Source organism: Hypomesus transpacificus, unplaced genomic scaffold, assembly GCF_021917145.1.
Source record: "Hypomesus transpacificus isolate Combined female unplaced genomic scaffold, fHypTra1 scaffold_218, whole genome shotgun sequence".
Classification (NCBI taxonomy): Eukaryota; Metazoa; Chordata; class Actinopteri; order Osmeriformes; family Osmeridae; genus Hypomesus; species Hypomesus transpacificus.
Window position 1 is genome coordinate 3472 of NW_025813755.1, and position 16234 is coordinate 19705.

The window sequence follows — 16234 nt, forward strand, 5'->3', positions numbered from 1 at the left end:
CCTCCGCTCCTTCATTTTATATATTTTAGTTTTGTTTGAGTTTTCTTTTTATTACATCCCAGAGTTTGTCTGTGCATACTATACCTGTGCATCAGTGTGTGTTTGTGTGCATCAGTTTGTGTGCGTGTTCAAAAGGGTATGTACTGTCAAATGATTTCCATCTGTCCATTTGAGGGAATAGGGATAAGACAATGAAGAATGGGAAGTTAGGGGGCCGTGTGCATTTTTGGGTGTGTGCAAGAGAGAGTGTGTGTGTGTGTAAGAGAGATGTGTGGGTGTTTTATACATGTACAAGATCAGGGTACTGTGTCCGTCTACAGACGGTAGGTGGAGCCACAGAAGGAGAAGGAGAAGGAGCAGAGGAGTCTGGATGAAGTGTCAGTTTCCATGGTAACTGGCTTGCGCACTCGCCCCCCAAAAAACGGTCGTCCTCCAGCCATATCCGTCCCTGGGCGCTCGCGGGGGTGGGCGGCTGGGGAAGGGGGGGCCGGGGGGGGGGGGGAGAGGGAGACTGAGGAAGGGCGGACGGAGAAACGGTGTGGAGAGCAGGAGGAGGGGCCTAGTAGGTTTTCTGGATGATTCCTGGTTGCAGAAACAAGTCAGGTCATCAACACACAAGTTAGCAGCAGAGATAGGGGGCAGGGGAGGGGGGGGGGGTTGGGGTGCAACTGGATGGTGGAGATTGGTGGTGAGGGGGGTTGCAAAATGTCACAGAAATTAAGATGAGGAGGAGGCAGGTGTGTGGAGGGGGGGTTATGGCGGGGAGAGGATGGATGAGGTTTTGTGAGGGGTGTGTGTGTGAGAGAGAGACAGAGAGTGTGTTTGTGTGTGTGTGTACAATCAGTCTGATTCTCATTTAATATATATTTATATATATATATCTCTATCTATATACAGTCGCTCCTTCATACAAAAAAAAGGTCCAAAGAGGAAATTCTGTTCATCTAGCTCTGTACACGTTGCGAGGTCATGTGATCTTAAAAAGGTCATGTGACGTGGTGGTGGTGCTGGGTCAGCTCTAGGACTCCTCCTGAGAACCCACAGACGCCAGCGCCATCTTGGGTCGCTCTCGGCTCGCTGCGGGGGCGGGACTTTTGATGTCATTAGTTTCGGGCTCGTGTCTCCGGACGATGGGGGAGGGGGGGCAGTGCTTGTTGGGCGTGCCAGGGGCAGGTGGCACCTGGCCGTTCTTCTCGTCTGAAAAAAGTTGTTTAATTACGTCAAAGAAGCTACTCAATGGGCTGCCTAGGTAAACAGACGGAAGAGGGGAGAGAAAAAAAAGAGAGGGAGAGAAAGAGAGAACAAACAAACACATGAACAATGGGGTTCCTGCAAGGAGAGGAGGCTACAGATAGATACGAGTTAGGGTAGGGGGACGGAGAGAGGGTGAGAGTGGAGGAGGAAAGACAGGAAGGTGTGGATGAGAGCCACTATAACAGCCACATCAGGACAGCCATACGCATTGTTAATACTCTATGTGTGTTCGTTTGCACAGTATGTGTCTGTGCGTAATGTGCGTGGATAGATGGAGCTGATACTAAAACCAACTGGAAGGTACGTAAATTAAGGATCCCATCAGGAGTAGTCTGGTGCTGTTCATTGGTGTGTGACTGTGGCGGTGACAAGACGGGTGTGCGATGGTTGTGGCCAGGTTGTGAAGCTGTGACAGGACAGTTGCACTATGGTTGTGGGTGGGCTGTGGGGTGTGTGGCTTAGATGACTCAGGCAGGACTGGCCAATCAGCAGCAAGACGGAGGAGGTGGATGAGGAAGCTGGGATGAGTACAGCCACTTTGCACTCCTTTCCCACTGTCTTGAGGATGATGCTACGCTAAAACCACAGCCCTCGGCTACCTTAACCACTCAACAGCTGAAATATTTCAGCCCAGGGGCAATACACAGGAGACACACAGGAGACACACAACTTACAGATTTGCCAGTAAATGTCTGCATGTCTCGGTTTTTATGTGCAATTGTGTGTGTGTGAATTGTGTATGTGTGCATACTGTTTATTTCTGTTTGTAACCCATGGGCCAAAAGGTTACATGTAAATGTATGCAAATGACCTCTCACTATATAATCAATTTCTTTAATTTAGTTTAAATTGCTTTGTTGTTCTTGGTGGAGGTGGTTAAGATGTCAAACTTGAGGAATGAACCTAATAAAGATTCCATGTTCTCTGTGTTAATGGTGCACACACAGCACTTTGCTGAGAACTATTACCAGCGGCTCCAGGACAAATCCCTCAAAGATGGGACATCTCTAAATACTTAGCATATAAGCCATTTATACAGGATGGTCTTATGAGCCAACTAATGAACAGTGACAATACCAACCAAGAGTTCCGTAGTGTGGCAACAGTAACACATGCACGCACACACACACAAGTACAGTAAACAAGCATGCCTGTCTGTTTTTCAGAGACAGTTGGGTAATGATTCTGTCCCAATCTCTTTTATGGCCATTCTGTTTCGTTGGGTATTTTAATTCAACCCTCAACTGCTAAGTTTGCAAAAAGGGCCTGAGGCACTCCGGAGAAACTCTGCAAATGGAATCTCTGTGTGTGCTCCTGTGTGTGTGCTCCTGTGTGTGTGTGTGCTCCTGTGTGTGTGCTCCTGTGTGTGTGTGCGCTTGTGTGTGTCATTGCCAGGGAGAGATGCATGGTAAGTGTCTTTAAACGTATAATGTATCTGACTGAGGCACGGTCTCTGTCTCCAGAGAAGAGAACTCATAAGCTTCAACCAACTAAACCACAAAGCACCTCTCTCTCTCTCTCTCTCTCTCTCTCTCTCTGCCTCTCTGCCTCTCTGCCTCTCTCTCTCTCTCTCTCTCTCTCTCTCTCTCTCTCTCTCTCTCTGCCTCTCTCTGCCTCTCTTTGCCTCTTTCTGCCTCTCTCTGCCTCTCTCTGCCTCTCTCTGCCTCTCTCTGCCTCTCTCTGCCTCTCTCTGCCTCTCTCTGCGCCTCTCTCTCTCTCCTTTGATCTTTTCTCTCTCACTACCCCTAGTCCTCCCTCTGTGTTTCTGCAGGTATGCCTCTGGTACAGCTGATTAAAGGGCCCCAATGACCAGCCCTGATTAAGTCTTTCCTTCTGCCAGTCATTGTTATGCAAAGCCTGGTACACGCTCCTGCTGCCCCCCTTGCCAGGCCCCGGTACAGCCCCTGGTGGCCACAGCTTAGCTGCTCTGGGTAGGGCAGCTGAGCGCTGGCAGGTACCCAGGACCATGCTCCAACAGCAGGGGAAGCCGCAGCCTCGAAAAGGACCCGTCGGAAGCAAGCTGCTTTTCATCCAATTGGATCCAACAGTTTTAGAACACAGAATAGAGTGGAATAGAGTTGAGTCGATCAAGATAGAGTAGAATAGAGTAGTTATTGAAGGAGAGACTGAGAGAGAGAGAGACAGAGACAGAGGGAGGGAGAGAAAAAGAGAGGAAGAAGGTGAGAGAAAGATAGAGAGAGAGGCAGTATATTGGAAGGAAGCTGATGACAGCTGATAACTTGGTCCCAGACAAATCCTGATACCGGTCCCTCGTCACTGACAATTACAACAATCGATCGATCAAAGTTACGATTCAACCTTGCTTAGCCCACTAGTGACTTGACATTAATCATGCAGGTAGTTGCTGCACTTCTCAGTTTCAACCAGCAGATGGGGCTGTTAACAGGTGGATGAGAAAAGACAGGACCACAGAAACACGTGAGGGAGCCATGACTCACAAGGAAGAACATGCTGAAAGGAGAGGAGAGGGGAGAAGAACGAGAGAATCGCTGCCTCGTTTCTTTTTCTTCATTTCATTTATTCGTCTTCCAGTACTGCTGGTTGGGGACATGGGATGCAAGGGCTCTGTGTCTCCAGTCAGAGACTCACACAACAGGAAGTAGGGATGAAAAAGGTCAAGCAGCTCCTGGCACCAGAACAGATCAGGTCAAAGTTGAGAGGTCAGATGAGAACCTGGCTGTTGAACATGTCCTCTCTCAGGACACTGTGAGGTACCTGCCCTGACGAATCTGTAAGGGGTCCCACTACTGAGGTGACAGTGAGTTGTCTGAAGGAGTGACAAAGGAGGCGGAGACAGAGAGAGAGACAGAGAGAGAGAGAGAGACACAAAGAGACACAGAGAGAGAGAGAGAGAGACAGAGAGAGAGAGAAAGAGAGAGAGAGACTGAGGGAGAAAGCGTGCTCCAGCTCTTGGTCCTAGCCTCAATGATCAGCCGATCTGTTGACTTTGCTGCAGTCTGTTGTGGGATTGTTGGTGGTGTGTTGCATGGGCGTTGCCATGGTGAGAAGTGGTGCCTTTTCGTTTAGCGTTAGAGGGTGCATCTGACCACCGTTCCAGGATCAGATGTTTTGCCCCCATCCTCAGATCCTGACCTGTTTTCGGGTGCTCAGGTAACAACTGACCCTGGAACGGTGATCAGAGGCAATGCCATGCAGATAAAGCTGCTTACGTAAACAGAGGGATGCAGTAAGGGGGAGGGAAGGAGCTGAACTGTAGCATTGGAGAGGGGTTGAAGGGTCGGGGGCTTGAAGGGTGAGTGCGAGGGGTGAAAGGAGAGGGGTGAGGGAGGGTGGTTGAGTGTGTGTGGTGGGGGGGGGGGGGGGGGTTCATGGGGTGAAAGGGAGAGGGGTTAGGGGTGAGGGGGTAAGAGGGGGAGGGATGTCCACTCACCAGACAGTTGCTGAACCCCTGGCTGGTCATGTGTGCTTAACAACTGGCCCTGAATTGTCTCCACCACCCGCTTGAAGCGTCGGCTGGGTCCTAAACATACACACACACACACACACATGCACGTACACACACACACACGCACGTGCACACACGTGAAAAAGAAGGAAAGTAGAAATGTGAGAAAAAAGATAAAAGGGACCAGTTGAAGACAGAGGGGAGGAAATTATGAATCAAGGACGGAAAGAAGGGAGGGAGGGGTCTGACAGAGGATGGAGGAGAGGAGGAAGGGAGGGAAGGGTCTCACAGAGGATGGAGGAGAGGAGGAAGGGAGGGAAGGGTCTCACAGAGGATGGAGGAGAGGAGGAAGGGAGGGAAGGGTCTCACAGAGGATGGAGGAGAGGAGGAAGGGAGGGAAGGGTCTCACAGAGGATGGAGGAGAGGAGGAAGGGAGGGAGGGGTCTCACAGAGGATGGAGGAGAGGAGAAAGGGAGGGAGGGTTCCTACAGGGCACCTTCAGTTTCTACAGTCAGTGACATCAGAAAACCAGCAGGCTCCAAATAGCCTATGATTAGGGAAGGCAAAAGTGCTTCTGTGTACGTGTGTATGTGTATGTGTGTGTGTGTGTGTATGTGTGTGTGAGGAACTGAATGTGTGTGTGAGCGCGTGTGTGCCATCTCCTCTGTGTGAATGCGCCCCTGGAGTGCAGATTGTTCCTCTCACACATGGCCAGGACTGCGAGCAGAGGGACAATGAATGAAGCCTGTTTTTGTGGTCAGCCCCAGACTAGAGAAGAACCTACTATCTCACTGGAGAGGGAAGGACGGTTGATAGTAATATGCATGTGGTTAGGGCCTACCAATTGGAATATTTGTCTGTATATCTTTGTGTTTATGTTTGTGTGTGTGTGTTGCTATGGAGCACAGTGACCAAGTAGATAATGCTGCTCTTGTTGGTGGCATTGGAGCATGTGTGTGGTATGTTGGTGGATGTGTGCGCGTGTTACCTGAGAGCAGGGTGAAGGTGACAGAGTAGATGCCGTTCTCCTTGGTGGCTGCGGTGCTCTCGGTGTAGGTGATATCCACCTGGAACTTCACCGGCTTCTGGAACACGGTGGGACCTGCTGTGGACTTGTACTCTGCCCGGAAACTGGTCTGGGATATAACACTGTGGCTGAGACTTGGGATCTGACAGAGGGTGGGAGAGAGAGAGGGAGAGAGGGTGGGAGAGAGAGGGCGAGAGAGAGAGAGGGAGAGAGGGTGGGAGAGAGAGGGCGAGAGAGAGAGAGGGAGAGAGGGTGGGAGAGAGAGGGCGAGAGAAAGTAAGAAAACGAAAGGGAGGGGGAGAGAGGAGAAAGAGATGCATAGACATACAGTGAGAGAGCAAATGAGAAAGAGGGGGGGGGGAAGGAGAAAGAGAAGAGGAAGAGAGAGAGACAGAGAGGAGAAGAGAGGGAGATGGCAGATCATGTAAGAGAGAATGTGTAAGAGAGCGCGAAAGCGAGAGAGTGCGAGAGAGTGCAAGAGAGACAGAGAGAGAGAAACAGAGACAGAGACAGAGAAAGAGAGAGAGAGAGAGAGAGAGAGAGAGAGAGAGAGAGAGAGAGAGAGAGAGAGAGAGGCAAAGTAAAAACGAGGGGAGAGAGAGAACAGGAAGAGAAGAGAGATATGAGGTGTTGTAAGTGAAGAGATTGGAACTGAAGTGAGAGTTCATGTTTAATTTTGTCAACCACCTGTACCTGACAGGTTGAATGAACCACCACTACAACATTCCTATGCTGTGAAACAGAGATTAAACTCTAAACAGATTACAGCCACAAGGAGCAACCATGCATTCATAAACTCCTCCAGCTAAAGTAATCTTAAATCATCCAACACTCAACTCCTACTAAAATACATTTGTTGGAATGCTTCAGCAGTTTAGCTCTGAAACTGTCATGTTTTAGCTAGCTACTGGGGAAATTTGACATCCCATTAAGGGAGTTTGCTGAGGAGTATAATTCTAGTTTTTCAGGAGCCAATCTGCTGTCTGGAATACAGCTACCATAAGCTAGAGAGAAAAATAGCTAGCTCCAAGATGGGGGCAAGGTTTTGACATTAACCTGCATTGGCATCATTTCTGCTTTCCAATAGTTTGTTAAGTCTAGGTGGTAAAATAGGCGTAACATAAATAGTTCTGTTCATTGTTTAGGCTCAGTCACTGTTCACTTACAGACAGTACAGCGTCTCTATCTCTGTCTATCTCTCTCTGCCTCTCTCATTCTCTGAATCTCTCTCCAGCTCTCTCCCTCCTCCCCCTCTCCCCCTCTCCCCCTCTCCCCCTCTCCCCCTCTCCCCCTCTCCCCCTCACACAAACAAACACGTTCTCCCTTCCTCAGCGCGGCGACGCATTGAGGGCGAAGCATCTATATGCTAATTCCGAGTGCCCTGTTTTGATTTCCCATTGACCTCCAGTGAGAGGCGTCAGTCGCCAAAGGGAGCCGTAGCGGAGGAGAACAACAGGTGCTCACTGAGCGTCCACATAAATTAGCCGCACACGGGAAGAAACGCCCGCGGACAGGAACGAGGCCTGCCCACAACCAGCGCCAGTCAACACCACTGATGCGGCGGCGAGGACCCTCCTTCTGACAGCAGGCGCAAGCACGGCAACGGCTCCCAAACAAGACGACAGAGGGGATTGGAGAGAGCAGGTAAAGGATGGAGGAAGAGAGAGAATGGTGAGAGCAGATGGGAGGAGGTGGGCGGAGGGAGGGTGGGAGGGGGGGAGGGAAGGAGCAAAACGGGGCGGGGGGGGTCGTTACCGAGAGGAAGGCGTGGACGATGTCGGCCTTGATGGAGCTCAGAGGCTTGTCTCGGATCACGATGAAGATCTGCTCCTCTTTCTCCAGGCTGATGAAGTTACCGAACCACGACTTCTTGGCAAGTCTGTCGACGGGGGAGAAGGTTTCCGTCAGTACTTAGCAACGCTACTTTGAATGTAATGTCTGCATAAATCTGGGACGATATTAAAGCAATATAATGTTTAGCGTGGGCCCATAAAATCCAAACTGCACACTAAAACTTTGCTACTCTTTACTTGGTTACCCCCCTCCCTCCCCTCTCCTCTCGGTCCACCTCTTCCCTCCCCCTCTCCCCCACCCCTCTTTCTCCGCCCCCCTGCCCTCCCCTCCTCCATCTAGGGCTCCCTGCTGGGTGAGAGGTCTGATTTATGGGTGAGGGTGTGGGGAGAGGAGGCTTAGCAGATGGATGCTCCCCCTGCTGCTGGAGAGCGACGTGGAGGAATAGAGACATGGAGGATAGAGACATGGAGGATGGATAGATGGAGGATAGATAGATGGAGGATAGAGATGGAGGATAGAGATGGAGGATAGAGACATGGAGGGATACTGGAGGTGTGGATAAATGATAACTTGGCAGCTATAAAGGGATGGCGGGAAGGGAAGGATAGATGGGAGGGTGATGTCCCTGTTGCCATGGAGGGATGGGGTGTGGAGGGATGGATAGACAGAGGAACGTTTCTGCAATGGAGGGGATATGGATGGATAGATGGAGAGATTTCATGCCGATATTATAAGATGATGATGATGCATCTGCTTTTTCATAATTTCTCTTTCCCAGGCGCCCCAGAAAGGAAGATCTCCTCTGGGAAATGAGCCCTTTCTGCGTAGGTGGAAAGTTTTTTGACATTTGCGCTGAGAGCAGAAGCTCTGTGTGTGTGTGTGTGTGTGTGAGACAGAGAGTAAGAGAGAAAGAAATAGAGAGACTGAGAGAGAAACTTGTTAGTATAATGGAGAGAGCGAGAGAGAGAGACAAATGAGATGAGATGAGAATAGTACTGCCAGCTGAACATCCATGTCTACCCCAAGTATACATGTGTACCTGCAGCCTCTTACACATCCTGGGGGAGCCTGTCTGGTTCCTGATCTGCACCAGTCTGACAGTAGCCAAGTCACCTCTCTCCGTGCACATCACACACTATTTTCCTACTGTAACCAAACGTACGTTTCTGCGTAAATACCAGAGTGCTATCTTCCATACAATGTTCACTGGAGCATGCTCAGTTCACCTGCTACATGCACTCGTGTGTGTGTGTATGTGTGTGTTAGCCAACTGTATGTACTGTATGTATTCAATGTGTGTGTGGAAAGGCAGGGGGTGGGGGGGTCTGCCCAAGCTGTGTTAACCTCTCCAGTCCCATCTGCAGTGTACAGACTGACTCCCCCCTCACACCCCTCCCCCCAGCCAGAAGGTAGTGATCCAGTCATGCAAGCTGATCTAGGCCAGCCAAGCGCTTCTTGGACCCCAAGAACAGAATGAGATCATCGGAACTACCCGGCCCCACACCAGCACCCACCCGCTTGGCCCCCCTCCCCCCTCCAATCAGAGTGTCCCCCCTGTACCCTCCCTCTCCCTCCCTCCTGCCTTCAATCTGGACCGGAATTTGAACAGAGTTGAATGTAAACCTGTCTTTAAACTGAACGCAAACAAATCTGTCTGAACTGTGAGAGCATTTCAGTGATTGAGGAGGAGAGGTGCAGAGGGGGTGATGGTGGAGGGGGGGGACTCACTCCGGGGAAGACTCCGGTGTTAGGCTGGACATCTCCTCCTGTGTTGGGACTGGAGACAGCAAGGGTGAGAGAGGTCAAAGGTGAGAGACAGGTCAACAGGACAACAACACCCTAGACAGCTGAATACAGTGCACAAGTCTTGAAATGTGACTGACAGCCTGGAACCCCCCATGCGTACCTTGGAGTTTCCTGCGGTGGAAGCGTGGCGAGCCCAGGAAACTGTTCTTGATGGAGTTGAGGCGCGTCCTCCAGGGCATGCCCCCGAAGGACGGGCTGGGCGGGGGCGTGGGGCTGGGCGTGCCTGACGGGCTGTCCTTGGGCGTGTGCACCGGCGTTCCCTTGGGGGTGGGGAGGGGGCTGCCCCGAGGGGAGGGGTGGGGGGTGACCTGTATTATGGGAATAGATTTGGGGGGGTGGTCAGCGCTCGGAGAGGGCGTCACCGGGTGGAAGTGGTGCAGGCGGATGGGAGAGAGGGGCACCATGGGGGTGAAGGGCACAGAGAGCTGGGGACAGGCGCCCAGGGAGGGCCGGTGGGGAGCCTGGGGGCTTCCAGCCAGAAGGGAGGTGCAGGGGGAGGCCGAGACCGAAGAGGGAGGCTGACAGGGGGTGGGGAGCTTCAGTGCGGGGGTGGAGGAGAGGTCCTGGTTGGAGTCGGGGAGGGGGTTGGAACGGGTGGCATGGAGGGGTTTAGGGGCCAGTTTGGGCTTGGCGGGGAGGGTCATGGTTCTCTGGTGTGGGAAGAGGAAGGATTCGCTGTGGGGGGCGAGGGAGTTGGGTGTGGGGGTGCAGGCGCCTGTCCAGGTAGCTTGGTGCTCGGGGGACGGGCAGGGGCTGTTGTTGGGGGACAGGGACAGATCTGGGGACTGGGGGGGCACACAGAACTTTCTGACAGGCTGGGGGTGGAGAGACAGAGAGAGGAGGGTGGTGGTGGTCGGGGGGGGGGGGCAAGCAACAAGCACAACCAGCAGCAATGACAGTTAGAGGGGAAATGGAAACATACACAGACAAAGACAGGCACACCCACAGGGGGGGGGGGGGGCAACACAGCAAAGATACAGCCAGACAAACAGCCAAGGCACAGAGAAGCAGGTGAGATGTAACACACATGCGAGCACGCACACACACACACACACACACAAAGGGAATGGAGAAAAGAAAAAAGACAACAAAAAAAACAACAACATGCAGTTAGCCCACTGGGCCAAATCAATCAGCCAGTCAAAATGCAACAAGAACGAAATTCAAGAGAGAAAAACAAAAGAGCAGATTGAGATTCAGGAGAGCATTCAGAACTGAGGAGAAAATGAGAATAGAAGGATTCCTCCTCAGAGGGAGTCCACAATGATCCGTGGACGGGGAATATGTCAGAAACGCTCACGCATGCACGCGCATACGCATGCACAGACACACGCACAGATTGATCCGACAGGCAGACAGGTGAGTGAGAGAGCAGGCTAGCCTTGCGAATGAGCGATGGCAGAGCTGAGGACAAGGAAAAGAGACACCCTGTGTATTCAGATGGATCAGTAGGTAACAATGGCCTGGCTCCTTCTACTCAGGAACGGTGTGCATGTTGGCCACAGAGCTGGAAGCAGCTTTCGAGAGCATTGTCACATCAAACCCCTTTCCTCCACAGCACACAATCAAGGGTAGGTGGGGGGACGCGTGAGGCTGTGTGAGAAGCTGTGAGGCCGGATGAGGCTGTGAGAGGCTGCAAGATCATGGGAGAAGCTGTGAGGTTTCGTGAGAGGCCATGTGAGGCTGAACGAGGCTGGGACGGAGATGCAGAGAGAAGCTACGGCTCTCTGGCTAATCGGCCGGCCTCGATGATCGTTCAGCCACTCCAGACCAGTCAGCTGGAAAGTTGTGCCACAAGCCTCCCTGGTCTCATCAGCAAGAGGGAGATTTTACCCAGCATTCCCTGAGCTGGATTTCCACAAAGCTCAGAACCCAGAGAGGAGAATGAGGAGGAAGATAGGGCCTGAGAGAGGAGACAATGCCCAGGTCTCCTCCCATGTGTGAGTGTCTGTGTGTTTGAGAAAAAGACTGCATGTGTGAGGGTGTGTGGGGCGGGGGGAGGGGGTACTTACCCGTGGACTGCTGAGAGGACTGGTGGAGAGACCAGAGGAGGCTCCACTGATGGACCGTGACCTGGAGTAGACACACACACACACACAGTTAGTGTATGATACTGTATCCACCCATGGATACAGTAGGAGAGGTCAGATATGAGGCTAAGCATGATGCCAAAGCACTAGAGCAGATAACAGCAAACACAAGCACAAGGGTGTCTACCAAGCCCCCATACCGCCGTGATACCGCGCGTACACATACACGCACGCACACACACACACACACACACACACACAGTGTCTCAGACTCAGAAGGAACATTTAGAATGTGAATGGGAGGAATTCTGAGCGCTTCCTTCACACGCTTCAAAGGTTTAGAATGTTGTCTTCATGAAGCTAATGCATCAACATGTGGATTCATTTCCATCCCTGGATGGATTTCCCAGCAGATGCTGTCCATGACCTCAGAGAGCTGAGACGAGCCAGACCCCAACGGGCCAGTCACTGGACAATCTGTCAATCTGGCTGCATCACACATGACAACAACTCGCATCCACTATAACACTGAGTGTCTCTCTTTCTCTTGGTCTGACAGTCTCTCTTTCTCTTGGTCTGACTCACTCTCGCACTCTCGCACTCTCGCACTCTCGCACTCTCGCACTCTCGCACTCTCCCACTCTTCCACTCTTCCACTCTCTCACCCTCTCACCCTCTCACTCTCTCTCTGTCTCTGTCTGTGTCTCTGTCTGTGTCTCTCGATTCTACCAGTCAGTTGTTTGAGTATTCAGACCTGTTCTGTATGATAGGTACTGGAGATAGACTCCCACACACACACGCACGGATGGGCTGAAGTGGTCGCGCAGACTGAAATAGAACAGAACAGAGAGTCTCCTAACAGATGTCAGCAAAAAATAAATAAACCCACGCCATGCATCTACAGTACCTGAGTGGGTATGTGTGTGTGTGTGTGTGCGAGCGTGTGGAGATGGTACCTTGTTGCTAGCGTGTCTCTAAAAAAACAGACCAGCTGACAGGTGCTATATCCTGTTTACAGAGGCGGGAGTGTTCCACCTTGAGCCTGCCAGAGATGCTTCCTCTCGGCCCACATCACATGGAGCCCTGCTCTGGAGGTAAACACAGCCTGCTCTCTGCGGCCAGAATCCCACCGAACCAGAACTGATGTGGTCGGATCAGAAGCGACATGAGGAGGGTCATGCCCCTGGTTGTGTCTATCTGGAGCAGGACATCAGTACCTCTGTTGAGAGTTTAGAGATGAATGATTGTAGATGAGTGTTGTATTTATAGAGGGGAGGCATTCGGCCCAGCCATCATCTGTCATTCCCCAAATGGAAACAAGGAGTCCTTGTTAGGAAATACACTGAGAGAAAATGAAGAGCCTGCCCTTCAGTTTGTGTGTGTGTGTGTGCGTGGGAGTGTGTGAGAAAGAAAGAGATAGATTATGTCTGTCTCAGCAGTCTATTGCTGACCCTAAACTTTTTAAATAAGCATCCTCACCTCCCTGAAGGTGTGTAAGTGTGTCTGTTTGTGTGTGTGTATGTGTGTGTGACCAATCTTTGTTTCAGAGGTCCATCAAGTACACCCGTGGGGTGCAGTGGTGCACTGTGGGAGATGATATGAGCACAGGGTTTCTGGAAAGAGGACATGGAATCAGTTCAACCCAGAAGCAGACAGAATGCCTGGTAGCACTAGGACCTGGAGGCAGACAAGAGGTCCGATATGCAGCCAAATGTGTTGTTTCTAAAATGTTTAGTTGTGTGTGTGTGTGTGTGTGTGTGTGCGCGCGCGTGTCTGTGAGAGAGATCCTTTCTGTCTCAGTATTCTATTTTTGTTCCCAAACGTTTCCCATCAACCCTTGTTTGGAGCTCTCATGCCCTGTGTGTGCACGTGTGTGTGTGTGTCAGTGTGCCAGTGTGTGTGTGTGTGCCCTATGTGAAGGAGTTCCAGCGCCATCTGTAATGCATATCATAGCGCTCAGAGCAAATCTTTCTTCAGATCAAAACGGTCGTAAACCGGAAAATAGTTTATCTCTCAGCAAGGCGGCCAAGACACATAGAGAGAATGTTAATACCCCCCCCCCAATCTCTTATCACTCAACATCCACAAACACTGTGGAAATGAGTGGGATTTGTTTAATTTGCACTTATCTAAACATACTCAATAAGTATGCAGCTATTAAAGCACGATTTAAGATCACAAGAAGACACTAGAGTCAAAATAACAGAATGACTCCTCGTGTAAACATGGATTTCTAATGTATTTATGTGCCATTAGCTTCCTCTGTTCCACCAGTACCTCTGGGCTATATTTTCAATCTAAGGTTTGAGACTCAACAGCATTTCGAAACATTCTAATGTTCGACATTTGTTACGTTGGCAAGGTGGCAACAACCAAGAGCCTGTGATAACATATGACAACACCACTCTGACAGTTACTTACATCTCCCTAACGATGGGATACAACAAATTACTCATCTTTCTAAAGTAAGAGAACTTGATGTGTGTAGTGTACACACTGTATTCACTAGTCTGCTGACTACTGTACAGTACACACTACTGTACTCACTACTGCACAGTACACACTACTGTACTGACTACTGTACAGTACACACTACTGTACTGACTACTGTACTCACTACTGTACTCACTACTGTACAGTACACACTACTGTACTCACTACTGTACAGTACACACCACTGTACTCACTACTGCACAGTACACACTACTGTACTGACTACTGTACTCACTACTGTACAGTACACACTACTGTACTCACTACTGTACTCACTACTGTACAGTACACACTACTGTCCTCACTACAGTACAGTACACACTACTGTACTCACTACTGTACAGTACATACTACAGTACTCATTAATGTAATCACTACTGTACTAACCACTGTACTACTCTGCTAACTACTGGATTGTACTAATGACTGTATAGCTGCCGTCCTGTATGAACTACTGTACATAGTCCTGAGGTACAGACGGGTGTAAAGCAGAAGAGAGGAGGGCTGGTGCAGCACAGGGTGACCGAGGTCTGCAGTGAGGATCCAGACATATAGGAGGCTTTACTGTGGACAGTGTCTGAGGTAGAGACATGTCTGTTGTTACGTCTTAGATAATGTTTACTCCTCTGCTCCTCCCCCCCCCCTCTCCCCTCTCCCCCCCCTCTTTCAGAGCGAGGAGAGATCAGGCCTGTCGTAATAGATGTTTCAAAGCCAGGATGATTCCCGACACACTCTGATCTAAAGTTTTCAAAAGTCTCTAAGCTGTCGACAAAACTTTGCTGTTTGAGAGAGATAAGGTTACATTCACACAAATTCTACCAAGTATTTGGACATCAGTATCGTACGGGTGGACGTGCCCACAAACATACCTAATAGAACACACACGCATACGCACACGCACACACACAAACAGACACACACACATGCATGCATGTGCACACACACACTTCTCCATTACAGAAATCATTTGAGGCATACAGCCAAACAAGGGTAGGATGAAAGAGGAAAAGTTTTAAACAGTTTTGTCAACACCAACATACATGGTGGTACTGGTTCTTTGGGTGGAGGTGTGGGGGATGTGGGCTGTGACTGGTCCTCTTGGTGGAGGTGAATCAGAACCCCCCCCCCACACACACACACACACACACCTCCACCCCCACTTGTCCATCAGGTGACAGAGAACCTGCAGAGTTAAATGGCTGAGTTTCCTCCACCAGCAAAGCAATCCCAAACTAACAGAGGGGGGGCGCGGGGACCAAACGCATTCACATACAGGACACCCAGGGAGGGAGGAAGGAGGGGAGGGACTGATGGGGCGGGGGGTGGGGCTGGGGCTGGAAGAAACAAACTAGACGAACAGACCATACAGGACGGAAGGGCGAGATGCGGGGGAACTTTTCGCTCTGTCTCTGGAGGAGGAGGAGAGAGGGAGGGAGGGAGGGAGGGAAGGAGGGTAGGAGCAGAGGAGGAAATGGAAAACAGGGAAATGAACCCGGAGCGTGAAACTGAGCTGCGTTGTGGGCACAAGGCCCTAACCGGAGGGGAACAGATGAGAGGAGGGAGGGATGAGATGCATGTGGCAAAACAGGATTTTCCCCTAGGATGAAGCCTGTCAACAGACACAGAGAGAACAGCTGGGATGGTCTTTCTTAGGGGGTCAATCTCCGTTATTGATTCATCAAATTAGATGATCAGATAGATATTGAAGAACAATACAGGGTTCTAGATTGCCTTGAAACCGATCAACCATCAAGTAATTCCCCAGCTGGTGTCAATCACCAGTAGTGATTAAAGAGGACTGGGTTGTCTCTGACTCGCTGCCCCCCCCCCCCCCCCCCCCCATGCAATCTCCTCAGACAGTACTGATGCGTCACACCCTTTGACGGGGAGCATGTTATCAGGATATTGGTTTGTGGAATAAGCTGAGAGCTGGAGATGTGTGATGGGGCTGCAGTGACTGGTGATGATGACGTCTGTGTCACTTTGCTGAGATATCGGAGTATTCTGCATAAGAGGAAATGGGACTGACTGACTTGACTGAGTGGAAGAGGAGATAGCAGTCGGGAGATCCAGCAGAACATTACACTGAAATTGATTCCATCGAGCGCGTTCGATTAAAGGAAATGTCGAATTTAACTTTCGTCTAATTCATTTTGCTCACATCTAATTCAATTGCTGTCACAAACATTTGTAACCAGTGCTGTGCTGGTCACACTATGAGGTGGACGACCTTTTAAAATGGCTCTGTTTGAATTGGATCTGTCAGATTTGCTGGTGTTGCTCCAACTGTTTTAAATTCATCTCCTTCTGAGGAAAGTACCACTGCATCTCTGCCCTGCCCCCATCATCTGTGCAGGGGTGAGGTGGAGGATATGGGGGTGAGGGGAAGGAGAGGGTTGTTTT

The 16234-nt window shown here is 50.6% G+C and overlaps 1 protein-coding gene across 2 annotated transcripts in view; it reads right to left on the reverse strand.

Annotated features, from left to right (window-relative positions):
* Positions 1-887: 887 nt before the first annotated feature.
* The window catches only part of LOC124462474 (serine/threonine-protein kinase BRSK2), a 113974-nt gene continuing 98627 nt past the window's right edge, over positions 888-16234 (reverse strand). Inside the window, exons 13-19 of one of the 2 annotated variants that reach the window (XM_047014064.1) lie at positions 11321-11381; positions 9409-9616; positions 9231-9279; positions 7464-7587; positions 5670-5850; positions 4667-4756; positions 888-1245 (exon numbers count right to left, since the gene is read on the reverse strand). In XM_047014064.1, coding sequence (XP_046870020.1) covers positions 1019-1245; positions 4667-4756; positions 5670-5850; positions 7464-7587; positions 9231-9279; positions 9409-9616; positions 11321-11381 — 940 coding nt within the window. In that variant the 3' untranslated portion in view covers positions 888-1018. The remainder of the gene's footprint in view (positions 1246-4666; positions 4757-5669; positions 5851-7463; positions 7588-9230; positions 9280-9408; positions 9617-11320; positions 11382-16234) is intronic. The other variant, XM_047014063.1, reaches the window with a different exon arrangement.